Below are 25,060 nucleotides of genomic sequence, written 5' to 3' on the forward strand. Positions count from 1 at the left end.
TTAAGCTAGTCTAACAGTTGGTCAAAAAAAAAGTACTAGCGAGGAAAAAATTAGGTTCAAAGTAACTTATTAAAAGATGCTTACCGTTCATTATTGTAATATTAAAAGAAATTATCACATTTGACTTCGTTGCTACTGGTTCCTGTTGATATGCTTAGTTTTTGCTGGCAAACTTAGTTTCGACTTACACATTTCTTCTGTGGCTTATTTTAATGTATAAATGCTAGCTGATAGTTCCCGTTGTAAAGTTTTGTTCAGTCGTGCACATAAACATGTCATCTTATATACATAACGCCAGGCTTCGGACGCATGTCAGATCCACAACACTCACGTCTTTCTCAGCATAAGACTATTCGCTAGACTATCTGCTTGTATTGAGGAGCGAACCTAAAGATAAACAAGACTATTCATGACTATTATACAGAATAGAGAAAGCAAATTGACCACATATGACATCTGTGACTACAAACCGACCCAGCCTGACGCAGATAACACAGTACGTTACTTAAGTATGAGAATATTACTCCTGTCCCAAGTATATAGTTTCGCTGCTGCGTCTCCTTATTCAGGGTCGGCTGTAATGGCTACGTCATAAAATAAACATTTCAAAGCCTTGTTTGAGCGAAAAAAGAAATGAAAACCTACAAAGGAAAACATGCAGCGACAATGCAACCCACCCCCATACCTACCGCAAGCCTGCTTATTTAGCGATCTGCATTTTTTTCTTGGGACTGTAAAACTGCTTGTTCTCCTTGCTCTATATTATCTAACTATTTGCTGGTTGCATCTAGCTCGTGGCTTTCAAATCGTGGCTCGTGGATGGCCGAACAGAAGAACAGGCCGATCGGAAGTGGTTGAGGAGCCTCCTTTACTCCCCAGGAGAAAATTGTGTAGAAAAGACGGAACATATTTCAATGCCAAACCAGCTAGTTCTCTAAGAATAGGGTGTTGGACAGATAACTATAGGAACAAGTCTTATTTAGGCTACAAACGAATGCCATTTAAAAGTTATAACTTTTAAATGGCATTCGCAGGTTTTTCAATGAACTAAAGGTCATGTTCTAGTCGCTTTATTTACATATAATGTCTTTTATTCACAAATCCTCTTGAAAATATCTATCTGCTTACATGGAATACTTGCATACTTCTTTTATCTGCTTGGGCATCAAATCGTCGATTATCAACCTAGTCGTCTTAACACCTTACTTCTATATATGTAATAATACAATAATAAATACAAAAGAAAAATAGGGTAGTATATTATCACACGAGGACGGTTTTCGGGCGGGGTGCACCCGTGTGGGCCAAGATGTAGGTACATCAAATTTACATCATCTTCCCATTTTTATCTTGTTTCACATATACGTTCCACCAGCGTTTAGTCATCATTCGAATTATATACAGTTAAATTTGTCAAGCCAGCCATTTTACCTGAACGGAAGCCGCTAATAAGAACGAGCTCGTTCTGCATTTTGCTGCATAATGCACGTAAAACGAGTGACGTGATTATAAATAATCGCGGTAATGATAACAACAATACATACCTATACATTTTCTGCTTTTTTTCTCATAAGATTGTGTTTGTCTTTTTTTTTTTGCTCAGATTACATCCTGTTTGTTTACCGCGCAACGTAAAAAAAATTGTAGCAAACAGACAAATGAGAAGTGTCATTTTCTATTCAGGACCGACTCTGACGCATAGGTCCACGTTGTCTGCAGTGCATATGTTTTGATAAATTTCGTCAAGGAAAATCACTGTTGTCCTCTTAATACGATTCTACCAAATCTGAAAACAGCCGTTGTCATGTGTGCACCCGTGCTGCATTTCACAGAATTGTAGTTGTATTTTATACTTCGTGTACACGTTTGAACCATTTCCAATATTAATAATATTGAATTATCACAAATAAGCCGTCAAAAAGAAATTAATGCATTTTGCAAGTGAATAATGATGAATAGTCTAAGTTCTTTCGGCTTTAACAAGGGATCTTATTCCGGAAAAGGCAGTTTGTGGCATTTTGCTTAGCATCTTTTTTACGTGGCCGCCAGAACATTTTTTTCTTCTAAAAGCCAGAACAGCTTTTAATCGAACAGAAAATCACCATATGTTTTTTGCACGTGAACGTCCTATTTTCGAACATTCTGCAAGTATCAATTTTCCCTTATTTTGGAGGTTAGGTCAATTGGAAAAACATTTAAAAGCGTATGTGCACATAATTTTTTAATGTATGTGGACAAATAAAGAAAACACGCCTCACAAGTAATAAATACTAACTTTACAGTATATGGGTCTTCAGGAACCAGATAAGCATCTGGAAGGGAAACTGAGAACAAATAGTGCAACCATCCCCATACGAACGACAAAGGCAATGTTTTATTTGAAATATGTGTATATATACCTGACATCTAATTATCACCCAGATAAATAATACAGATTAGTTTTAATATAACAATTAAAAAAAAAACGGTTGTAACAAGTGACCATGATAAATATGAAAACTACTTTACTATCCCTCGTTAATTGCACATTCAAACATCGTTTGCAACGTCCTCAGCGGTCGGAAAGGATCAAAAATTATCTTTCTCTTTGCAGTGTAAATGAAAATCCAATGCTATAGGTGAGCGTTATGTATCGACAAGCAAACATTATAAAATTTCTCCTTCAGAAAGCCCTTAGTACGTAACATTCACATGACGCTGTCAGATAGCTATTGTTTTTTTACAGATAGCGTTCATACTATTCTTTACCGCCGTTGCTTTCTTCATCACCATGACATGCCCCAATTATTAATGAAGTATAAGTTACCAAGACCAAATTCTACGTAGCTTAGTCTCATAGTCGTGACCACACTCCCTATGGATTACTGGCCTTCAAAGTTATCTTTATCGCTCATGGGGAAGTCCAGTATAAAATCTGCTAGGACTTGAAGAAATTGCTCGGCAACGGCGCTATCGTTATGAGTGTCCTATAACTCCATGTACCAGGCAAGGAACGCTGCGAAAATTTTGTTGAGGTTCCAGATCGTTGGCCAGTCAAGATTTTTTTTATTGTCCGAGGACTTATGCCAGACGCGCGGAAACGGATGTGGGATGATGTGGACGATGGGAACATCTGGTCCAGCAGAGCGGACACGAGGAAAACAAAAAAGAAACGATAGTAATTAACCATACATAAATCCATAGAAATTGAAATCGATCATTTATCTTGAACATATTCAACGGTAGGGACACAATTTTGGACAGCTGGTTTTGAAATAATTTTTTAATTAATTTGAATTAACAAGTGAAGCCATTTTGATTTTCGTCTAGTCAGGAAAACGAAGTAGAGAAACATCGTATTTTCCACCAATTAAACGTTCGACACACGGGTTTCAGTCATGGCCGAAGTATTTGAACATACTGTGGTCGAATGCAATTCGATTACAGTTTCCATAAGATAAAACCTGCAAAGACCATCACGTTCAAATAGTACGTAAAGTAAGCGCGTATTGGCATTACGGTTAACTGTGAACATTTAAGGCGAACCGGGCGCTAAAACTCTTCTAGCTTTTTTTGCATCGACCAGTGAAATTATTATTACTATTATTATTATTATTATTATTATTATTATTATTATTATTATTATTATTATGAAATCAGTAAAATAGAGTAAGTAAGCAAAAATAGGGCAGTCAAACCCGTAGGTTGTTCCTTCCTGATTAAGATCCACAAATACAAATATTAGCAAATCGAACTTTGTGGCTATTTTCGAAATGAAAAACGGAACGCAGATACCTTTGCGCATGAATGGTATATGATCGTCCTCGATAGCACCAAATGTGCTTTTGCCAGTAAAGTACTTAGTACGTCCACCTTCCATTAGCCCAAGGTTATTTAGACGTTGCTCAATATCAGTCATTTGGTCGAAGAGCTGTGGACCAGAGCATGTTTTAGTGGAAGACCAAAGGTTACCACTTACGCCTAACACTAAATAACAACTAACCAACACCAATTCATATGAATCAATGAGTAGATAATAAACATATAACAAGCATACAACGACCACCAGAATTGCCTTCTTGTTTTAATATTGCCTGATTTTAAGAAAACGAATAAAAAGAGAATCGTCGTTTTAACGTGGACTGCATTGTCACGGATAAACCTACAGGTTGCGTATTTTCACGTGAAGTCAGACGGACAGCCCGCAAGCTAGCCATCTACGTACCTCCTTAGTGTCAGCGAAAAAGCTGTGGAAGCTTGGATTTTTCCCGCCAAGAAGGTCAAGTAACACAAACACTTCAATGCGGTCGAGTTCGCTAACGATGTTCCTCCTCGCCGCGGGTTCACAGCGATTTTTAGCTGCGTAAAGAAATCTGGTTTGGTGCATTTGGTGTGACAGCTGCCGGGAGCCGTAGAGCGAGTCAGTAGAACTCCACTGTTCGTATGCCTCTTCGCCATCGAAGAATATTAGTTGAAGGGTCAGACCAGTTTTCTGCAATTGGTGCATCGATTCAGGTTTCGATTAAGACCTAGAAAGCCGTGCTTCGTGAAGGTCCCCCCCTCCTGTTCGTGCTTATCCTCTTATACTGAAGAATGCGCCGATCAGAATACGTCCTTATGGCGCCCTTATAGTATACACGTTTTTGACGTTAATATATCATAATTAGAACAATTTTTTCCAACTTACTCTGTCTCGATGCAATTTCAATTCAGGGTCGAGTGCCTTGACTATGTTGATTATTTGACTGCAGGGTACAGCGCTATCTACAGCAGCGACAAAGTTCTTCATCACCTGCTTAACAATTACAAGAGAGTAAGTGGAAGTTCATTGTTCCGAATGGAAACGTTTTATAAAGATGAAGGCATTTGCACAGTTCAGCATCAGCCCACGATAACGTTATCAAGAAATGCATTTTGTACCTAAAAGCTCTAGGATGATCCATTAAAACACTAACCATTTTGTTTTGCTTCATTGTCAACATAATAACATAATGACAATGCTCCTATGTGCCGTCAGAAAGAGAAAGATTTATGCTTCTATCCCATTCTAAACGCCTTCACAATCTCCTGAGTCCAATCTATCTTCTGTACAGAAACTACGCTGCTTGTAACACCTTGTGGCCATTACTGCGTTGCTCGAACAAAATGTTTAGATCATCGTCATCATAATCATTTTAGTTACGATAATCGGAAACATGGCCGTATCGTCATAAGAGTACATCATTCTGTATGCATCAGAGTATAGCCTATGCCGCACAATGACTGTCATGTTTTATACTAGTTATATGAATACATCACAGGTAGCTATCCGTCAATGGTTAAAGTGATTCGAACGAACCGCTTATATACTGCACAACGATGCCAGCAGATGGAGTTAGTGTCGCTGCTGGCTAAATTCAGCGTTGTCAGTGGCAAGCAATGACAGAACCGTTCAATATGGGCCGAACACAACAGTACACAGAAGAGGATGAAGCGGTCTAGGACAGAGCTGCTTGATTGATTTGGACAAGTTACCACAACCTTGGCTGAGAAAAATGCAACGAAAAAACTGCAAGAGGGTAACGAATGTAGCTGTAACAAGGGAAAATGCTTCATGGTAATTGAACTGCTACACAAGAGTTCGCGTGGAAGGTGGACTGTGCTATAGGAAAAGTAACGCGTAATTCTTGGGTAGCTTTTGGGTTATGTGGTCGTAGTGTGCATCGTGTACGAGACAAAAATGAATATACATGGTAGATGGGCGATATATATGTATGTGTGGCGCTCCTCATTACCAAATAGATCGAGCGACAACAGCCATTGATCCCGGATGTTAACAAAACTATGAGTAAGACTATATATCGAAGTTTGAGCAAATTACAGAGTATTTTCGTAACGTTTTATCTTGAAACCCCGATACTAAGTAGGTACCGCCAATCCTTAGCGTTTCTTGGCTTCCCTGCGATCAGTATAAAAGAGTCAATTACGATACAACATAAAACTAAGAACTTCTGCACTAACTTTTAATTGGTTACTTTTTTTCGAGCAGAGCATACCTTTGAATCGTAGTGGCAAGCAAGTACCAACCGGTGACATGCAACGGTGTCAAGTGTAGCGACGACGTTGGTAAACGGTTTTCGTCCATGAGGCGTCATGTCACTGAACGGATATTCAGTGACTTTCCATTTCAGAGCGCGCAGTTCGGAAACGATAAACTGGCGCCCGGTATTATCCGCGAGCAAGGAATACACAAAACAAATACAAACAGCATCGAACAATAAATATAACGACATATTTCATAATGAAAAACAGCCGTCTAATGACCGCCCTGAGTATTACTAGTCGGAGGACGATACCGCCCTATCGTGTCTCCTAGTTAGTGAAGATAATCACCGAGTACGACGTGTGTTGTTGTTGATACCACGCTGTCAGTTACCACGCTTACAATCAATAACTCGGAAAACAATTACATGCATACCTTCTTTATACTTGGTAGATTACACAAGAGTTCAAACGGAGAACGGCACAAAGCACTGCTAGCTCAAAAAAGGCTTATGGCCTTAAATGACTATTATGGAAAACGCACAAAGTCAATCAAAAGAAAAGCATGAGAATGTTTCAAATCAGAAGCTCAGGTCAGCTGTAAGGATTCTTGGGCGATGTTCGTTATGAAGGAACAGTTCATATGCACTATAACATGGCGGGACCAATACATGAAACGCAGCCTAAGTAATTGGTACTTCATCTATGTCAACATAAACACTTGGCAATTATCTATAGTGTTAAATGCGTTTCAAGTCATAGATCTGTATGGTTCATATCGGGAGAATTGTCCTGAAAACACTAAAAACGTTGACTATATTTAGGGTGTACATATGGAGCAAATGTATACTTACAAGCTGTGGTTTACCCGCTATTCAGGACTAGCCTTTCCAACTGTTCATGAAATTATTTTTTATTTTATTTATTATTATTCTTTTTTTGAAAGCGCACAACACATTCGTTTCGTTCTAATGTTCGTACGAGGATTACGTAAGCGCATGCGTACGTTCACATGACGTACACTGCGCTCCCATTTATCTACTCACAGCAACAGCAGAACGCCACAACCTTCGTTTGGCTCTCTATACAACAATCATCGCTCTGGCACACAGGATACGACATACACGGCAAATGCATTATCCTAAACGAGGCTACCCGCCTACGCCATGTAACAATAACGTGAGAAAGAACAGACGTCTCGCATAACTTCGAAGCTAGGAGGTCCGAAAGTTGGCAGAAATAGATTTGGTAGTTATAATAGTTAGACTCTATGGTCTAGTGCGGTGGATCAACAATCTACTCTGTGTGCTGCAAACATGCTGGTAACGGTTTAACATTGTGGCAACTCTGCTTACTTTTCTACTTTATCATTGTGTTCTCGGGAAGTGGCTAAAGTAGATAACAACAAAACGATCGACATTCTTAGCACCGTCAACCCCTGCAAAACTCTGAAATGAACTCTACGTTTCTGCAAAATAGATCGCAATGATCAACAGTTTGCCATCGTTTAGCGGTGCCAACGCTTTGAGATCAACTCGGGTTAAGCGTAGATGAGCTTGTGTAAATAAAATGCCCGTACAAAATTTCGTCGAGAAACTACTCCACAAACTCGAAGCTAGATTTGGCTGTGTATAAAGACAAATAACAATGAATCGACAAGCGTAAATTTCTCATTACCGCGCCTGCGTCGATAAATATTTACTGGAAATATCGATAACGGTCAATGATAGTCCTGTGCAAAAAATTCAAATGTATTTAGATTTTATTAGTCCATTACATTCTACGACCCGATTGAAGTCAATGCGTAAATTGTAAGTTATGATAACTTCCAATATAATCGTGCACGAATTTGAAGCTTCGAGATGCTGAGCGAGATTATATAAATGTTATAAAAAATTATCTGCTTTGTTCGTCATTTTGGATCACGCGAGCGTATTTTTGGGCACTACACAACCTAACAGTTGAAAGGCTCTCTCATCCACCTATAAAATAATCATGCACTGCATGTGTAGGGTCTATGTACACGCCACAGGATCAACTGTACGATTTAAACCAAGGACCAGATTGCGTAAGACAAGAGCAGCAATAATTCGGTTTCTGCATCGAAATTAAGACAGAATATCCAAGGCCTTACTAGCTAATTTTCGTAGAGCCCGGACGTTACAAAAGACTGGTCAGAAAATATCTAAAAATTAACTCCTAAGAAAATGCAACTACTACAAATGCTGAACTTCAAATGTGATCAAGTTCAGACTAGAAGCACAGCTGTAAAGCAAGCATACTTTTTATATTCTGTTAAGAGCTATAATCTAACCCAATATAATGAGCAAAGACTTCAATTTAGAATTTGAGTCACATGTTATTGGTACGTATCTGAAACGAGGCGATAATTACACGTTCAATGTACGTACTATACGTTATCACATATAGTTGTCATGAGATTTGGTCAAAAAACGGTGAGCAGAGATATTTAGCTAAAAATAGTAGTTCTTCTCAAAAATAACATATCTAACAAAGGAGATTTATAGAAATAAGCTTATCTTTAACTTCTGATATCTTTGAACTTTTTGCTTTTCTAGAATTTCTGCTTCCTGTTATCGAGTTACTCGAGTCCAGTCTTATTGCACATCATTGAAACGTTTCCATACCACGAATATTTCAGCGTTTGCAACAATTCATTCGGCTTAGCCTCGTTAATAATGTATGAACTGATCTGTAGTCCTAAAAAAGGTCTCCCCTAGTGCAGGACCAGAGGTGATTCGGTTAAAGCGTTGCACTAGGAGAAAATGTTGAACAAACAGTCTAATACATATTTTTTGCCCAAGTTGACCTCATACAGCCTAGGCTAACGTTTAGGTTAATGTTTATGAGCGAATTAAGAATAAATTTTAAGCATGTCGTAGATATCTTACACAAAAGTGGATGATCCCATCCAAAAATCTGGATAGTAGTATCTTGACGAGTTATTGCCAGGTTTTGATATGTTTGCCTTCTTGGGAATATTTACCGCTTTCGTATTGCCTAGGAAGTGTCTAGCATTTAGGACTTATAGGGTTACGCTTACATTCGGGGTTTTTTTCCAGCAAGTTACCAACAGTTTGACATCACGACTGTCTTGACCCAAAGAACATATAAATTAGCTTGCAACCATAATGGGAAGCAGTTTATCGTCACTGAAATTTGAGCGTAGAACAGCCAATAATAAATAAACCCCTGCCAAGTTGAAGCATTTCGTTTTTTACATAAAACCAACAATTCATGTGCGGCTTCTAAAAAGAAAACCTGAAAAAGATTTCCATAAAGCAAACAGAAATATTTTCAATAGCATTTGGATTCAAAGTATCCTGGAAAGATATTTCTGACGGTATTGAACTTTTTATGGACAAATTAACAGCAAATCTCAAACGGAATGTATCTATTGCCAATTATGTCATCATGATCAACTTTGGCAGTTAGTATTTATTAGCGCCCTCTGGATTTATTGGCCGCTTCAGACTTATGTATTCTTCACACCTTCAGCCTGTTATCAAACGAAAATTATTATTTCTGTTGAGTTTTTTACTCGAGCTATATTTTAGCGACTTTGTATGGCAATATCGTTTGGCACACGGTTACTAATAGAAACCCATTTGCGAGCTAAAGAAGCATTATTCTGGAAATGACTAGTGAGTGCTTCAAGTTCCCAATTGAAAACGTAACCATGATGAATGTAGATTACATTATATAAATATGACCGTCAAGCATAATACCTTTAGCACGTGAAAATAATTGGCCTTGTTTAGACGCAGCCTTGGAAACATAGCAGAAGAGATTGTCAAGATTTAACCCTGTCGTCCTGCAGCTGGTATAAATTAAACTAGCTAGGCACAGATAGTCTGAGTAAATTGCATAATTCAAATATCTATTATGTTGCTACTTGCCTGTCGCACTTTCGAATGCGATGGGGTACCGGGTTGACGCTCCACGCAAACGTTGTCCAGCGTTCGGTTGAAGTCGCCCTGGATCTCTGGTGCCACCATTCTCGCGGCGATCCTTGCCAAGCTGTCATCAGAGAGAGCACTCGGTCGGCGAGGCCACTGCAGAGCGTGTGACTTCAGTATGAGCCATAATAAACACGAGAAATTGTCGACAATTGAAACACCATGCAGCCCCAACCCGCCGTAAACGCAAGCGAACAACAACCACTATAAAGACACACGCAACGATCGACACACATATAGGCGAGCATGTCGATAGCCATCATAAACCCAATAATAAACCCAAAAGCAACAGATGCAGGTAACTGAAAGCACCGGTGCCGGTTACGTGGGTAAGCAAAGAGCGTGCAGTATATACCTACTTCGTACAATAAAAACTAATAAAACTTGTTATTATAGATGACGGATATCCTTCTATGAAAGCAAAGCCAAATATTCCATTACTTGACTTTATATATGTATAATAACACGTATGTTGAAAATAATTTCTGTTAGAGGAATCGAGTTATTTGTGTGTTCAGGTTATGTGTTCAAAGATAAAATTACGGAGCATTAGCGTCTCTAACATTGTTACAAAACCCGTACCTCCGAAAGTTTCCCTGCGGTGAACACGGATATGTATCGAGTCTTCTGAAGGCAAACCGTATTCGCGTCATATTTATCATAATTGCCTGTAGCCTACAGCTAAAGCGACACTGACAAATAAAAAGACGTTTGATCTTCGACTGGAGCTATGTAAGTGAGAACATGCACAAGGGCTTTTCCGATGGCATTCTTGTTTAATAAAAATGCATTTCTATTGAAATTCGCAATATGACGCACATTATTCAGCAAAATTTCACGTTATTGAGCGAACCAAGAGAATGCACCCATAGGAGGATATAGCAAACAGCTAGAATAGTCAAAGATTTTCTGGGAATTTCCATATTTCATGTTTTTTCAATCGTATAACCATGAAAAATTTTTTTAGCACCGTTGCTAACATCAAGTTAACTTTACCTCGACATGCTGAAACTGTTCAATGGCGATTGGTGATCACCAAAACCAAGACGCAGTTCCAAGGCTTAAAACTCTGCTTTAACGCGGAATAGGGTTTCGCAGTTAATAATGATCTAGTAAAATGCCACAAGGCTCATATTGATCCATATAATACTTCTATGTTGGTAGTGTTTGTACAGTTGCTATATGTATGTATATATATATATATATATATATACATATATATACATATATACATATATATAGCAACTGTAGAATACGTCCTCTCACAGGTCATGAAGTCGCGTTCAAAATCATTTCAACTAATTTTAAACATTGGATCCGAAGATTTCCCCCCTTTGCGGTCGTTCGGTAGCTTCTGTACGAGCTTGCATAAATAACTGATGATTCTTCTATTGCTTTGCGCTGAGAACCCCAGAGTCTTTGTGCGTAATTAGCGGAAAAATTCATTTTTATCTATTCAGCTTTAGCATCATTTTTTTTTTGCTCGTAGCATTATTCTGTACCTAAACAGTTCTTTCGACTCACTTCAATCGTGGCAAGCACGCTGACGGGTGACTAATTATACAACATGGCAGTCTTCGTGCGGCACAGGCTGTACTCCGATGCATTGATAAAGACGACAGGGCCATGTTTTCGATTATCCCAGCTAAAATGATTATGAAATATTTTGCTCGAGCAACACAGTAACGACCACAAGGTGTTACAGGCAGCGTAGTTTTTGCACGGAAGATAGATTGTACTCGAGAGATTGTGAAGGCGTTCTAGAACGAGATAAAGTTCATTTTTTACCTTAAAGCCTTTATATGATAAACTCATTTCTTACAGGTGTTAACACGTTTATATATATGTCGATAATATGATATTTGAGTTATTCAGTAATGCTAGTTTTATCGATCGTCGTTCCCCGTAATTCAAAATTTTGATAATCGTAACGATATGCGCATATATATATATATATATATATATATATATATATATATATATATATAGACATCAAAGGAGAAGAGTGGAATGAATCGTTTGAAGATTAACTAATACGCATCGTGGCAGCATTATATATACAACGGATACATTTATGATTAATAAAAATAAGTGCGTCGTGTTCGCGATCTATTTCATCCGCCTGTTGTCTTCCTACCCTGACCTTTACCTACAGTATGTTTACCTCTCCCATTTGATCAGCGTGGGGGATCAGTTGGGTTTATCACAAGTCAGGATCAAGAACGTCAGGCGGAGGTCTAACATGTTACGACAGCCAAATCGGTGCGCGCACTAAGGACGATATATCGTTGGCGTGGGCCAGGAGCAAATGGGGAAATGCCACATAACCTGACCATCACCACCGTCACTGCTATCACCTCTGCGTAGACACACATTTATAGCAAAATGCACAGGCGTGCTTGCACACACGTACAACCCGTCTACTCTTACTACTGCGTGACGTCTACTCGTTGCATCCGGCGTAAATTTCGTCATATAGGACAAGAAGCTGACACAGTAGCTACACCAGAGACTGCGATGGTAACGCTTGTAATAGCTAGTGGCTTATGTCGGCTAACCCGCTTCGGCCCATTGACAGTGAGACCTTGTTACATAGGAAGAAGGTATGGCTTTATAGTGAATTTATTAAGCTACGCATCAAGCCCATGGTTTTTTTTCGTCGAGACAAGGCTCAACTAAAAAGAAACGGATGCCAAATAGAAGGTGATTGGGATGCGTTAAGGACTTCTTCGACGAGTGTTCAGAGCAGTCGATTCACACTGTAGAGGAGGTGGCATTTTGCCTAGATTGATCCGCAGCGGCTTGCCCCGTAATGACCATCAATAACACGCTACATTCATGACACTGTTGATGTAGTATGGATCCACTAGTCAATGTTAGCAGCTCTGGCCGACTAAAGTCAGTGTTGATGAGTGTCTGCGTTCGAGTTAAGTAGTAGCAGTAACGCAAAATGCACGACTAAGCAATGTGAAGAGCACATCGAGTTCGGACACTCGAAACGTATGGTTTAATCTAATGGTTCGTATAAAACTGTATGAAATTCTGGGCCACCTAGTCTATAACGTGCCTGTGGTAACTGGTTTACCATTATACGCATACATTTGTTGTCGAATATGAAGGTTCTTTTCGATAAAGGGAAAAGTCACCTGCCATATGCCACTCATGTTTTTTTAGATTGTTCAAAAAGGTAGTTGGTGCCCATCGATCTATTCAGTTGTTTACATCGGGTTATCATTATCTACTAAAGTCACAAAAGTAGTTAGTTTGATACTATTTTTTATTTCAATACCACCAGAAATCACTTTGACTGTTCAGGACGAAAGTGGAAAGACACTGCTATCGGAGAAACGCATATTACACCGACTGACTGAACTGACAAATGAAAAAGCCTTCATTTACGTAAAAATTAGCATATCAGAGCAATGGAGTTCCGCTATGCGTCTGACTATGCACAGTGGATACGGGCAAAAACCACTGAGTTTAAAAACGACACTCGATTCAATTATAAAGCTAACATGAGCATGAAACGGAAGTGCAGAATTCTCCCGCTTAAGTAACGCTTGTATCGAATATATTAATATTCGAATATATATTAAGAAGCGGCTAATATAATTAGCCGCTTAAGTGAAAGAAAAAGTTAACGCTGGTATAGCATAAATCACATAGAAAAGTTACATGATCGTAGAGATGAAGTGGAGATAAGCACAAATATTAGACGCGACCCTGCAAGTTTTTTTAGAATGACATCATTCAGTTCAGTATACTATTCCTGTTTCTTTGGTACAGCAAATAGTAACCTATAGTTTTTACTCAGCCACTCTGCTAAGCAAGCGTTTGAAGCTGGCTAGTCCAAGTGTCCATTAAACGTTAATATTGATATACTTCTCATTTTAAGTGCTTAAAAAGCCCAAGTTTACGCCATTAGCAACGAATCTTTTACATTCCCCAAGTGGAAACGTCCAACCAACAAGTTACTCGTTACAGTTATATCGGTAGCATGGATACTAAAAAAAAAAAACTGATTTCTAGCTGGCGTTTGTAAAGAAATTTGGCACTATCATTTATAGCTGCTCTAAATGAATGGGCCTCTATCCTCGTTGCATACTACTTGAATAGGGACAGTGCTTATAAGTAGGAACCTTCAAAGAACGAGTCGCACATCAAGTTCTGCAACCCGCCAACGAATTAAACCGAGGTTGCATTTTAAGGTACCTTACTGTTTTTAAAAAAAAAAAAGCCTATTGAAATAAATTCGAAAGACGGATTTCGTTATGAGATTGGCCAAACAATGGAAACTGACCTTTCTTCTACATAAATTTATAACCGAAAAGACTCGTAGGCATATGGCATAGGCGTCGGCAGTACACGGTGTAACTGTTTAACGGCAATGCAAGACTTCAAGAAAGTGCCAAAATTACATTCCAAAGATTAAGGGTTACAATATTATGCTATGTTTTTAACCTTTTATCTGCTCTGAAATTTAGCCTATGTACTTTTAGGTGCTGTTAATTACTATCGAGAGTGACTGGTAATGTATATAATGCAAACATAGATTTCATTGAATAAACAATATTTATCGCAAGAGAATGGTAAATAAACACCTATAAAGATGCTTCTTAACAATAGTAAAAATCAGATTATAAATATCAAGTTTGAATCGAAGATTACCAAAGTTTTTAAGAACAGGAGCTTCTAACAAAACATTGTAACAAAATTAAAACAAGTACCCATAATCACTTCTTACGTAAGCATCAAGGGCCTGCCCCCATTAGAATGTCTATGCCGGGGACCGTATTACTCTATAGTTTCTCCAGCCTATGACATGGCATGATATACAAGTAGCATATCTGCTGTTTGTATTTCTCTTGTGATAACCCTTTTTGTTTGAACGCTGATATTTTGACCAGTGATGGCCACATGCTTGTTTGCTTAGAGTTATCATGGCAAAACGCTCAAAGACATGTGCGTTAACCATTCCAACCTCACGGTCTCCTAAGAAGAAGGGCATATGAAAGACTATATTTGATGTTATGTTATCCCACTCCACACTGAAAAAAAACAATGCTAAATATATACGTCTATCAATGTGATGAATAAACCGCATAAAATTAAAATAACGTACTGCCGCGCACAATTAGAAAAGGTGATCTGCTAAGCACTCCCAAAGACAGCCCAGTGGGTTAGGTTTGTATCACTCAGAATTTGTCATGTTAGAATGGTACTTCGTTAATCATGTAATCAATCACTTACCCACTGTCACGTAAGGAGGCCTAAAGATTGCTCGTTTTATAACTTTTTTACACAGGAAAATAAACGTCTAATGTTATAGAAAGCTTCATCAAATCTTTCAACCTAAAAAAGCCGCACGTATTTCCATAAATGAGTACAAAATTTAACACATTGACTTCGTTCGCTAACTAAGTAGCTGACATTGCTTGTTTGGCAACGGAAATATAAGCACACATATCACAGATGTATATGCGATAGAAGGCAAGAGACAATCTTAGCAACTGGAAAAGGTAAACAACACTTTGATCACGGTTAGGCGGCTATGACAGAGAGGATAAAAATAAATTAAGTATCGAAGCAAGCTTGAGCGACAACAAACTTCTGCAATTTCGTTAAACATATACACGCGGATAACACGGACAATTGCCACAATAGACACACACACATTATTGCAGCTTACGACGAATACAACCGGGGATAGTCGGTTATGGCGTAACGGATGAAACCACTCACTCGTCGTATAGTCAACGAAAGACAGGGCCTCAGACGACAGCTGATGCGAGACTGCCACGAACGAAAAATGCAAAGCGAAATCGAAGGAGGAAAAAAAGATACAACAGGTCAGCGAGCGGTTGGAAAAATGGAACTATGGCAGAGGATCAGACGAAATTATACAATGTGTGCAAGAATTATGCACTTTATAGTAGAAATAATGGCATAGACACCTGTTAGAATAATTGGCTTAAAATGTCGAAGCCAAGATCGCTGCTTTCAGTCCTGCTCTATTATGTATACAGTGTCTCGAAAAGGTGTTTGCCTAACCCTTTTTGCTTGTTTTCACGTAGTTCGCACAAACAATGAGCAGAATAACAATTATAGGGCACTGTCCCTTCATCTATTCAGTAGCACACTGTTAGCTTGTAAAAAGGTTTTAACCCACACAGCAGATACTCCTTAAATGATAAAAATTCCACAGCAGAATGAGCAAACCCTTTTTTAACCTACTTTCTGGGCTACAAAAGACATGGACGGAAGAAAAGGAGATGTAGTCTTGGGCGACAATCTTACGTGAAATGCAAAACGTTTAATACTAATAAAAATCACTGGGATTAAAATGGCCGTTAAGGAGTTTCGCAAAGTTTGCGATCCTACGCTACACACAAGTTAGTTAGAAATATAAAAAGTGAAAAATGATATTCTGTTAAGAATAAAATGAAGTTATTATTTTAACACGGAGTAAAAAATGTTAGCTGGACAATACAAAGTAGTCGCCTTCGATGAAGGTGGCCGAAAGCACATTTGGTATTAAGCACTACGGTATCACTCCAATCGCTAACAATCATAATATACAGCAAGCCCATCTGTTGTAATTAATTTTAGCGCTAAATCTTCAGGCAGTTTTGATATATTGACCGTACCCAATAGAAAAGACTTGTCCTTGAAAAAAATATTGGTTTTATAAGTACACCTAGATTCTCCGTCTCGTTTTGACGTCTAAAATTTGATAGCGACATGATAACTCTTAAATATTCCACTTCTATAAAGTTTTGCAAACGAAAAAAATGACGGCTAGGGTAAGTTGAGTGTTAAAAGTTGATGAAAAGTGCTGTGAGGAAAAGTAGTTCTTTAAGGAAGGACATTCAAATTTAACATGGCACTAGTCAAAATTTAAAAAAAAGAGAAAAAAAATTTATAAAAATACGCATAAAGGGTTTCGTATTATATAACCTGGGTATAAATGTATCTGCGGTCAAAGCTCCCTAAAGTAACGGTTCAGAGCAATCATCTATGCGGGATTTGTGACAATTTTAATACTGCAAAAAGTTATGAATACCTTCAATGACCGGATCTACCACACATCCGTGAAATTAAATTAAAGCAGTTCAAGGTCAACCTGCTCGTGAGAATTTTATCGGGCAAACAAGGCTGGTCCCGTATAGCTATCGCATATTAAGCGGTGATTTAGGTGTCCGACCCGACATTCAATAACAGCGACAAAACAAATTATGTGTTAAAAATAGCAAATAATATTCGATCTTTGCGCAAAGTTTAGTGAGCAGATATTTTTCTAATCTCTAAGGGTATCTATGCATAGTCTCGACGATAGTCTCGATGACAATACGTTGGTAGCATGATTATTCTCCCACTTGTTGGATATCGTAGTTCATTTTGCAATATTTGAATACATAGTGTCAACTTTGCTTTAGTAAAACAAAGTTGTTCAGTAAACTTCAACTTAGTTCAGTAAACGGCACCTTGAAAACCCAGGAACAATTGAACCAAGGCAAGCCAGGTGTAACCGTATTGACTGTCCATCGATGAAGAAAAAACTGCCCACCGAAGCAGTCACGACAGTTCGTTATCATGTACAGAGCAGTTTTAAAATTGGTTCGAGGCGGGCATATGGCAATGGCACCTTAGCATGATTAGTTATTAGTATGACGTTTGTTTACTTCACTCAGGTAAACCGCCGCAACGTATTTACATATCTGTTAGGGTCAAACGAAGTGACGCCTTTTCTGGTTTCTGTCTAACTAGGGTTTTTTACACTGGCATACAGATAGAGAGAGATTGTTTTCTTCTGGGTAATCTAAAAATGCGCAAAATCGTCGCAAAAATGATCAGACTGCGTCGATTACTGCAATAGGCAGCCCTTAGAGGATGCTTCACAATGCAAGAAAAGGACGCCTCGTGCTACCTAATCGCACGGTCTGACAAACTTGTTAGGTTCAGAACGATCTCAATCACAAACAGCCTTGTAATTAATTTACTTCAGCGGACTATTTGTCCGCGTAGCCTTTCGGTTATTCTTACTGAACCTTAAGTGGTAGCACGTACTTGAACTTGTTGTGAAAGGTCAAGTTGAAGTTGCAAGCCTAAATGTCCTATGCATTATGGCTCTAATTCTCACATGATTTTCTGAAAGTTTCTGTTAGTTTATGTTCTGCCGTGGGTTCTGATTTGACACTACGCCATTATTTAGTGCAAGTGCCGCGCTAAGCACAAATATGGCTGGTCTGAAGCCCCCCAGTCGAAGTATTCCCTTCAGTCTTAGCACAGGATTGAAGGGAATAGTTCGACTGTGGTATCTCAAATGTCGGTGCATCCCAGGTTCAGACGATTACTGTAGTCGGTTAGACTAGCTGATGATCGTTATCCCGCCTGAACGAGAAATTTTGCACTGAAATCTCTTGGTACGACTTGAGTAGTCTTTAGTCAGACGGAAGCCCTGACCGTTCGTTTTTTTTGTCAAAATGAAGGCAAGAATCGTAAGCCAGCTACCTCGAGTCAAATATTTTACTGGCTCGATAGCCGTATTTACATGGAACGTGCGTGTGCATTAACACTGAATCTCATAAGAAGGCCTGACGAAGCAAATTTAAATCTTGTCGTATATCTCGAGGTATATTTGAGAGGTATTTATTTGTAAAATGCATAGCTTCACTTCATAGTTCGCGTCTAAATTTAGTCATAAAACGTAAATCAAACGAGATATTGAAAAGCTTTTACTTGGTCTACGGGACAAGCCGGAGTCGGATTGGTTTAGTGGGCCGCTGAATTCTCAGTTCAGTTTAGAGTCAGAAAGATTACGACGAATAATTTACGAAATGAGCCTACGATGGACAACGCACAAATTGACTCATGCCAGTCGGGATACTCTGCTATTTGTTTGCCACAGTCAGTCTGTGCAGTATGAACGAAGACGTACTAGTCTTTTTTGAATAAGCCAAGCTCCCTGCCTTCCTTAACACGCGAAAGGTAATCGGCCAAGAGTCACAACGTTCAGTCGAAAAGAACTTGACAGTTTTACCTTTTCGCTCTTTCGTGTATAGCATACACTGTTCTATTTAAAGAAATGAAATCCTTGCTAAACTTGAATTTATTAAATGAATGCTTTACTCAGGATGTTATCATTACGATAATTGGTACGTTTTCATTGCACAATACGGTATCTACAAGCATTACACAATCTAGTAAAGTATACGTGTGCTCATGCATTTGGGAAAGTCTAGTGTGGAATAAAGCGAGACATTACACTGCGACTCAGTGCAAACAGCCGAATGTGCATGTGTTAAACAGACCCAGTTACAGGAGGAGCATAAACGCAATAGCATACACAGGGACAAACAGGATTTGGCAAATGCTGCTGCTTATCCATCATCTGTCCGAGTACGGGTCTAGGTCCTCTCATCCCAACCTTAATAATACTCTAGCAGACATTCTAGGCAATTTTTTCTGGATGAGGTGTGCGCCACAGACACGACTCATCACGTTAGATGTATAGAAACGTCAAGAGAACTGTTCCTTTGGTTATAGATAACCTGCGTTTACGTTAGGCCCCTGTCTTCTCGTTCAATCAGTGTTGCTATGCTTCGGACCTTCGCTTTTCTGACCACAGCATGTACATGATTTAGGGAACTCGCTGTTGTCTCTACGTGAAAGCACGTATTGTCTCAATAAAATAAGATGCGTTAAGGTTGAAACCGTACTTCTGTGAAGACGATGCTACGCGTCCTCGAGTATCAGGCAGGGTCTGTGTACTAAGCATTTACATACGACTGGAATAGGACAATCAAAACCTATATGGTTATCGGATAGTTGCTAGGCAATCGAAAAAGAAAATAACTTCGTTGTAGTACCAGCTACTAGCAAAAAGTATTCTTTAGTTGACGATTTAGGTATTTTACCAAAATCCTAATATGTATGATGAATTTTCTCGTATTTTTAGATCAGCAGCTGTAGCATGCGATTTTTTATGCTTAGGCTCGTTTGAACAGAGAATACAAGCAAACAATTACACATTGAAAGTGATTTGGGCCGTAATATCTGGTTTTGGGAGGTAAGTTAGAGATTACATCTATAATAAGAAGCTGGATCCCTAAAAAGGGTAGCCCTTTCGTTTTCCTACAGCCGATGCAGATGAATGAATGAGCATCTGAATGAAGCCATCGAATGTATGCAGCAGCAGTAGATAGCTTTAGTTGCGTGTATGTGCGTACTCCTGTGTTTACACAAACGCCCTAATATCCGGTGGGATGCAGATGAAAACACCTCTCTTACGTAAGCTTTTCGTATACCTTAATTATTTTGGCTCGTCGTTGGTGATTGTTGTACACGTACTAATAAAAGTAGAAAAAAGGACAGCATTTTATTGGAACAGGGACCTTCCAAATTTAGATCTGTAACGATGTTTTCGCCTCTTTAGCGTAATGTAGCATTAACACTATCAATCGAGTTGTGGGGTATGGGACGTTTAAAAAAGATTTCAAGAATTCGCTGAAGGTTACGATACCGCAGCTTTCGACAGAAAAGCGAAGTGGAATGCGATGTTCACGAAGCTATTGGAAGACACAATTGGTCAAGCAGACGAAGGGGAGACAAACCGGTAAACGTACGCCAAAAAAGTAGTTAGACAAATGAAAAGAATACGCGTAAGAAAGCGACGAAGACCATGTAAACTCCCAAAAATTCACGCCAGAGTCAACTATAAAGTACGAACATCCTTAAAATAAAGACCAATTTAATGAGATATTGATAAATTAAAGACTTTTTAGATGTAGCAAAGGTTTTACTGATTGATCTGAAATACTTAAAAAGCTGCCATGTCCCGAAAAGAATTTTTCGTACGAGCACGATAATGAAAGTATTTACATATTTATAGATAAAAATATCATTTTTAATTCAATGTCAATAGATAATAACATCATCAATTTGTATACACTCGTTACCTTATTCGACGACTGAGAGACATTTTAAAGAGAAGTACATTTCTCAGTTTACCAGTAACAATCGTAAAGCCACAAACTAAAAGCAACTCCATAAAGCTAGCCCCGCTCAAATCACATATTCATATGACACCCCACACACACACAGTTAACATACGCTAGTAATGTCTGACACATTCGGATCCTCATTATCAGCCTGCTGTTCAACAGCCGTAGGTTGTGGTTCGACCGTCTGGTCCTGATTTCCCTGCAGCACAAAGATGTTCGGACGGGAGGTCAAATAATATGCCCCCAGTGCAGTAACCGCAGTTGTCACAGCTAGCGAGACACGCCCATGAGACTGAAACGGTTATTTAGTTATGAAACATGCTAGGAATCATATAATAACTCATATATACTAATATTAGTATAATGATTCATAAGAGAATTAAGCTATTACGAATTTAAGTGTTCGTTCACTTAGAGCGCATCTGGTTTAGATCAAACACCGCAAAAAACTAACCTCTGAAACATCCAACTTCAGAGCTGTGCATTCATAAGTCTGATTTAGTTGTTAATGTTTTCAATGCGCGCCATACATCAAGCTAATCAAATCATGTATTGTTTTTTCATTACCTAAAGCATACTCAACGAATTTACGAAGAATAAGTTGAAATAAAAATAAATCAGTGAAGAGACACATGCAATAATCGTAACAGGGATTACATAACGAAACTAGATTACAGTCCCTCATAAGATTAAAACAAACTAGACTACAATCTCTTTTAATATGAAGAACTGTAATATCTCATTGTTTTCTTGTTCTGTATATTGACGGTTACTATTCCATAAACGCTACACCGTAAGGCCGCTGAAGAAGTTGTGATAAAATACAGTAGAGATGAAAAATCGTCCCTGGGCATTCTATGGCCAGTTTTCCCATAAAAAAGAAGGTGGGATTATATAGGACAAGGACTGTATGAGCCATTCTGTTTTTTTCATAGCAAAAAGACGTCTATTTGAAATATTTCTATTGTTATACTTCCAGAATTTTCAGATGTACGTAGGTCAGAAACGTGATGCAATTCACCATCGAAACTAAATGTATAGAGCTAACATAAAGATAATTAGGTAGCCTTAAAATACTACTCTATTTAATTGTAAGAACGCGTATATGTGTATACCTGTCAGTTTCACTCTGTCAAACGCACTTGTGGTAGCACAGGTTGTTGTAACAACGTGTCACATATGGCTGCTTTTATAGAAAAGTTTGAAAAATTGCTCGACTGGCATAATACATCGTTAGGAAAAAACAATACTGTGGAAAATGCACAATTGACATTAATTATTTAGATCAGAACAATGCTCAACCACGATAGTCATATAGGCTTTAGTGCGACCATAAGAGCGGTGAACCCATTATTATTACGCCCTCTCGGTGCTCAAATAAAGTATATCTGCAAATGAAGAAACGGCTTCATACTGCCCAGCAATTTTATTTTGGACATAAAATGAACAAACCATAATCGTTAACCTGCTTAACTTGCCAGTACGGGCTTCTCGAGTCATAAGCACAGTTTTTTTTTTTTGAAAACCAAACGTTTTTTTAGTTTTATTAAATGAACGCGCGCGAGATTATCAGTGGTTTATATAGCCCCGCCTTCAGATTACACAACTTCAACTTGTGGAACTGTAGAAGCCAGCGACATAAGTGTCTCCAACTGATATTTTTTTAATATAAAAATTTGTAAGTCGGTTTCGGCCACGTAATAAAAAAAGTCTTTATAGTATATATACTATAAAGTATACTAATAGATTTTTTTCTGTAGCACCGGTTATGTCCATCGATAACGTCAAGTAAATTTGGGCCCATGTAGCATCACCGTTGTCAAATGAACTGGCAATAGGACACTTGTACATGCGCTAAAGCCACAGAAAGCCTCGCTTAAACACAGGTAACTCTTAGGTGAATGGACCTATAAATATGTGCTGGAAGTATTCGGACCATATAGAGCACTTAAAGGACCATGTCCAGACTTATTGTTATTCGTCATAAGTTAGGTGATACTAATGTTATGAATACGCAAATTGTAGCACTCAGTGTAAACAATAAAAATACATCTGTCAGAAGCTAACTAGCTTACTATCAAATTTATGGATCCTTTCTACGGCCTATTGAATATGTCTAGATATATGCAGGCGTAGTTTATGAAATAGAATAGTGCCGCATATGGCTACTGTACAACATTATCGCATGTACGTGCCACTAATGGGAAAATATATTTACTTGAGGAAGTCTACTTTATTGCAGTTATTAATAGCTTCTCCTTCAGCACATGTACGGAGCGGACATCTGCGCGTTGGAAAACTCGAACGAACGACTTTGTAGACCCGGCAAGCAGATACTGTTCTTTTTTTATTTAGCGAAGCCATCGCCACCATACATAGCTGCTATTGAAAATGATAAGGACTAGAGTACGATAGCACAAAATTTTATGCAACAGTGCTCTAAATAGTCAAAATACGTTAATTCACACACGTACCGAGAAACAAATCACTTCCGACTTCATTAAAGGCATGCAATGCAGACATCCTCCATTTGATTGTCGTAAATGAGCGAATACCGTTAAGTGTGAAAAGAAATCTGTCATCAAATGTACTTAAATTGTCCGCGCATAACGACGAAGCAAGACATCAAGCGCTAATTTGTGTATTTCTAAGTTACTTTGAAACCAGTTTGTACTTAGTACCTATAATTAATAAGATAAGCCCTATAATTTTCGTCCTAACTACAAGATGATATATTATTATTATTATACATTCTTTGAGTAGGCTCACACGAGTAAAACAGTCGTCAGTTTTAGCATAGACAAGCACGGTTGTTAAATATTTCAAGAAGTTGAACAACATGTTTGACATTCGCATACATGGAAGACAAGCTAATCAAGAACTGTCTTCAAGTTTCTTTTCCTGTACCCGCCTTATGGTGTCATCGCTGCTTGTACAGTTATATTCTCTAGACTTCGGCACGACTGATAATAATTTTTCTGATCACTGGCAGACGAAATTCGTGACAGAACATAACAATTTAAGAACTGGCTAGGCTACATAGTTTTTAAAGCCAAGCTTATAAAGTTCTGGCAAAACGGGAAAAGTAAATTAGTAGAACGATAACTGACAGAAGATGTCATATTTAACAAGCTTTAAATTGAAGTTTTCAAGTTTCGCAAAATCTTTAAGAAACCACTTATTGGCTAATCGTAGTTTTATGCGTAATGTAAATGTATTATTTAATTTACAAATACAGTCATAGAGTATAGATGTCGACAGTTTTGACTTAGCTTGATTATTACCTACAAATATATTAACTATACATATATGTGCCATGCAATTAAATATATAAATGAGCAAAACGATGATCTCTATCCGAAAGTAGTGTATTTGTTTAGAAATTACCTACTACAATTAAAAGCTGTATGCCATGACTTTCTACTATCTCTAGATGTAAACCTCTAAATGAAAAACACTGACCTTTAGAGTGAACATTATATAAGAATTGTATTACTTTGAATAAAATCTTATCCACACGCGTGCTAACAAAATCAAGCTGAAAGCAAAGCTGTCTTTATCAAATACTTTCCCTATTTTATTTTAGGATCACGTTTGCACAAAAAAGTATATAGGAAAAACAAGCTTCCTTAACCAAAAATCGACTACACTTTTTATACAAGCACATCTAATAGTTTTTAAATTCGCCGCAAATCTAGTCACACCGCGCAAGGCTATATCAGCTGTTAGAAATTCCTGAAGGTGATTTCTTCCTAAAACATCTGTTCATCTTGTCCCAGGAGTGTCCGCCCTTAAAAATACCAACTTTGGATGTTCTGGTGGAAAAATAACACATAGTACGTGGAAAATTTGTGTTATTTCGGCGCTACTGTGGCACTCCAGTGCATTCATTCGAACAACAACAATCAAGCATATGTGAACGGTCGTCAAAGTACTATTTCTACCAGAAACTCACCCGAATGTCGTGCCAACTTAAGCCATCAGCTGAAAACGGCCCTACAAGAACCAGTAACAGAAACAGCCTCACGCCACTCTCAATAGTCCTCATGGGGACAGCGACTTGCCACGGCCACCAGT

The 25,060-nt window shown here is 38.4% G+C and overlaps 2 protein-coding genes across 10 annotated transcripts in view; one reads left to right on the top strand and one right to left on the bottom strand.

Moving 5' to 3' along the window:
• The window catches only part of LOC111268863 (uncharacterized), a gene marked incomplete at its 3' end in the record, with an annotated part of 33,662 nt that overhangs the window by 4,795 nt on the left and 3,807 nt on the right, over positions 1-25,060 (top strand).
• On the bottom strand, positions 1,055-25,060 carry LOC111268861 (glutaminyl-peptide cyclotransferase). Of its 8 annotated transcripts, XM_086971842.1 has the most exons (9): positions 24,939-25,059; positions 21,093-21,275; positions 15,723-15,773; positions 9,921-10,076; positions 6,015-6,173; positions 4,667-4,771; positions 4,205-4,471; positions 3,775-3,910; positions 1,055-3,112 (listed from the first exon to the last, which is right to left on the bottom strand). In XM_086971842.1, the coding sequence occupies exons 1-9, from the start codon at positions 25,029-25,031 to the stop codon at positions 2,967-2,969; spliced, it is 1,296 nt and encodes a 431-aa protein (XP_086827968.1). In that variant the 5' UTR covers positions 25,032-25,059; the 3' UTR covers positions 1,055-2,966. The 8 variants fall into 8 exon arrangements, with proteins under 8 accessions (XP_086827968.1, XP_022703785.2, XP_086827969.1 ...); XM_022848050.2 differs by lacking the exon at positions 15,723-15,773 and having other exon boundaries at positions 9,921-10,184; positions 24,939-25,060; XM_086971843.1 differs by lacking the exon at positions 15,723-15,773 and having other exon boundaries at positions 9,921-10,091; positions 24,939-25,058.

The sequence above is a fragment of the Varroa jacobsoni genome, unplaced genomic scaffold, assembly GCF_002532875.2.
Source record: "Varroa jacobsoni isolate VJ856 unplaced genomic scaffold, vjacob_1.0 scaffold_1324, whole genome shotgun sequence".
NCBI lineage: Eukaryota > Metazoa > Arthropoda > Arachnida > Mesostigmata > Varroidae > Varroa > Varroa jacobsoni.

Coding starts and splice junctions, on each gene's coding strand:
- LOC111268861 (XM_022848050.2), bottom strand. CDS start 25,031: ATGAGGACTATTGAGAGTGGCGTGAGGCTGTTTCTGTTACTGGTTCTT. Junction 6,174..9,920: donor CGCATTCGAAAGTGCGACAG/GCAAGTAGCAAC, acceptor ACCGGGCGCCAG/TTTATCGTTTCCGAACTGCG. Junction 3,113..3,774: donor TATACCATTCATGCGCAAAG/GTATCTGCGTTC, acceptor CTGCTGGACCAG/ATGTTCCCATCGTCCACATC.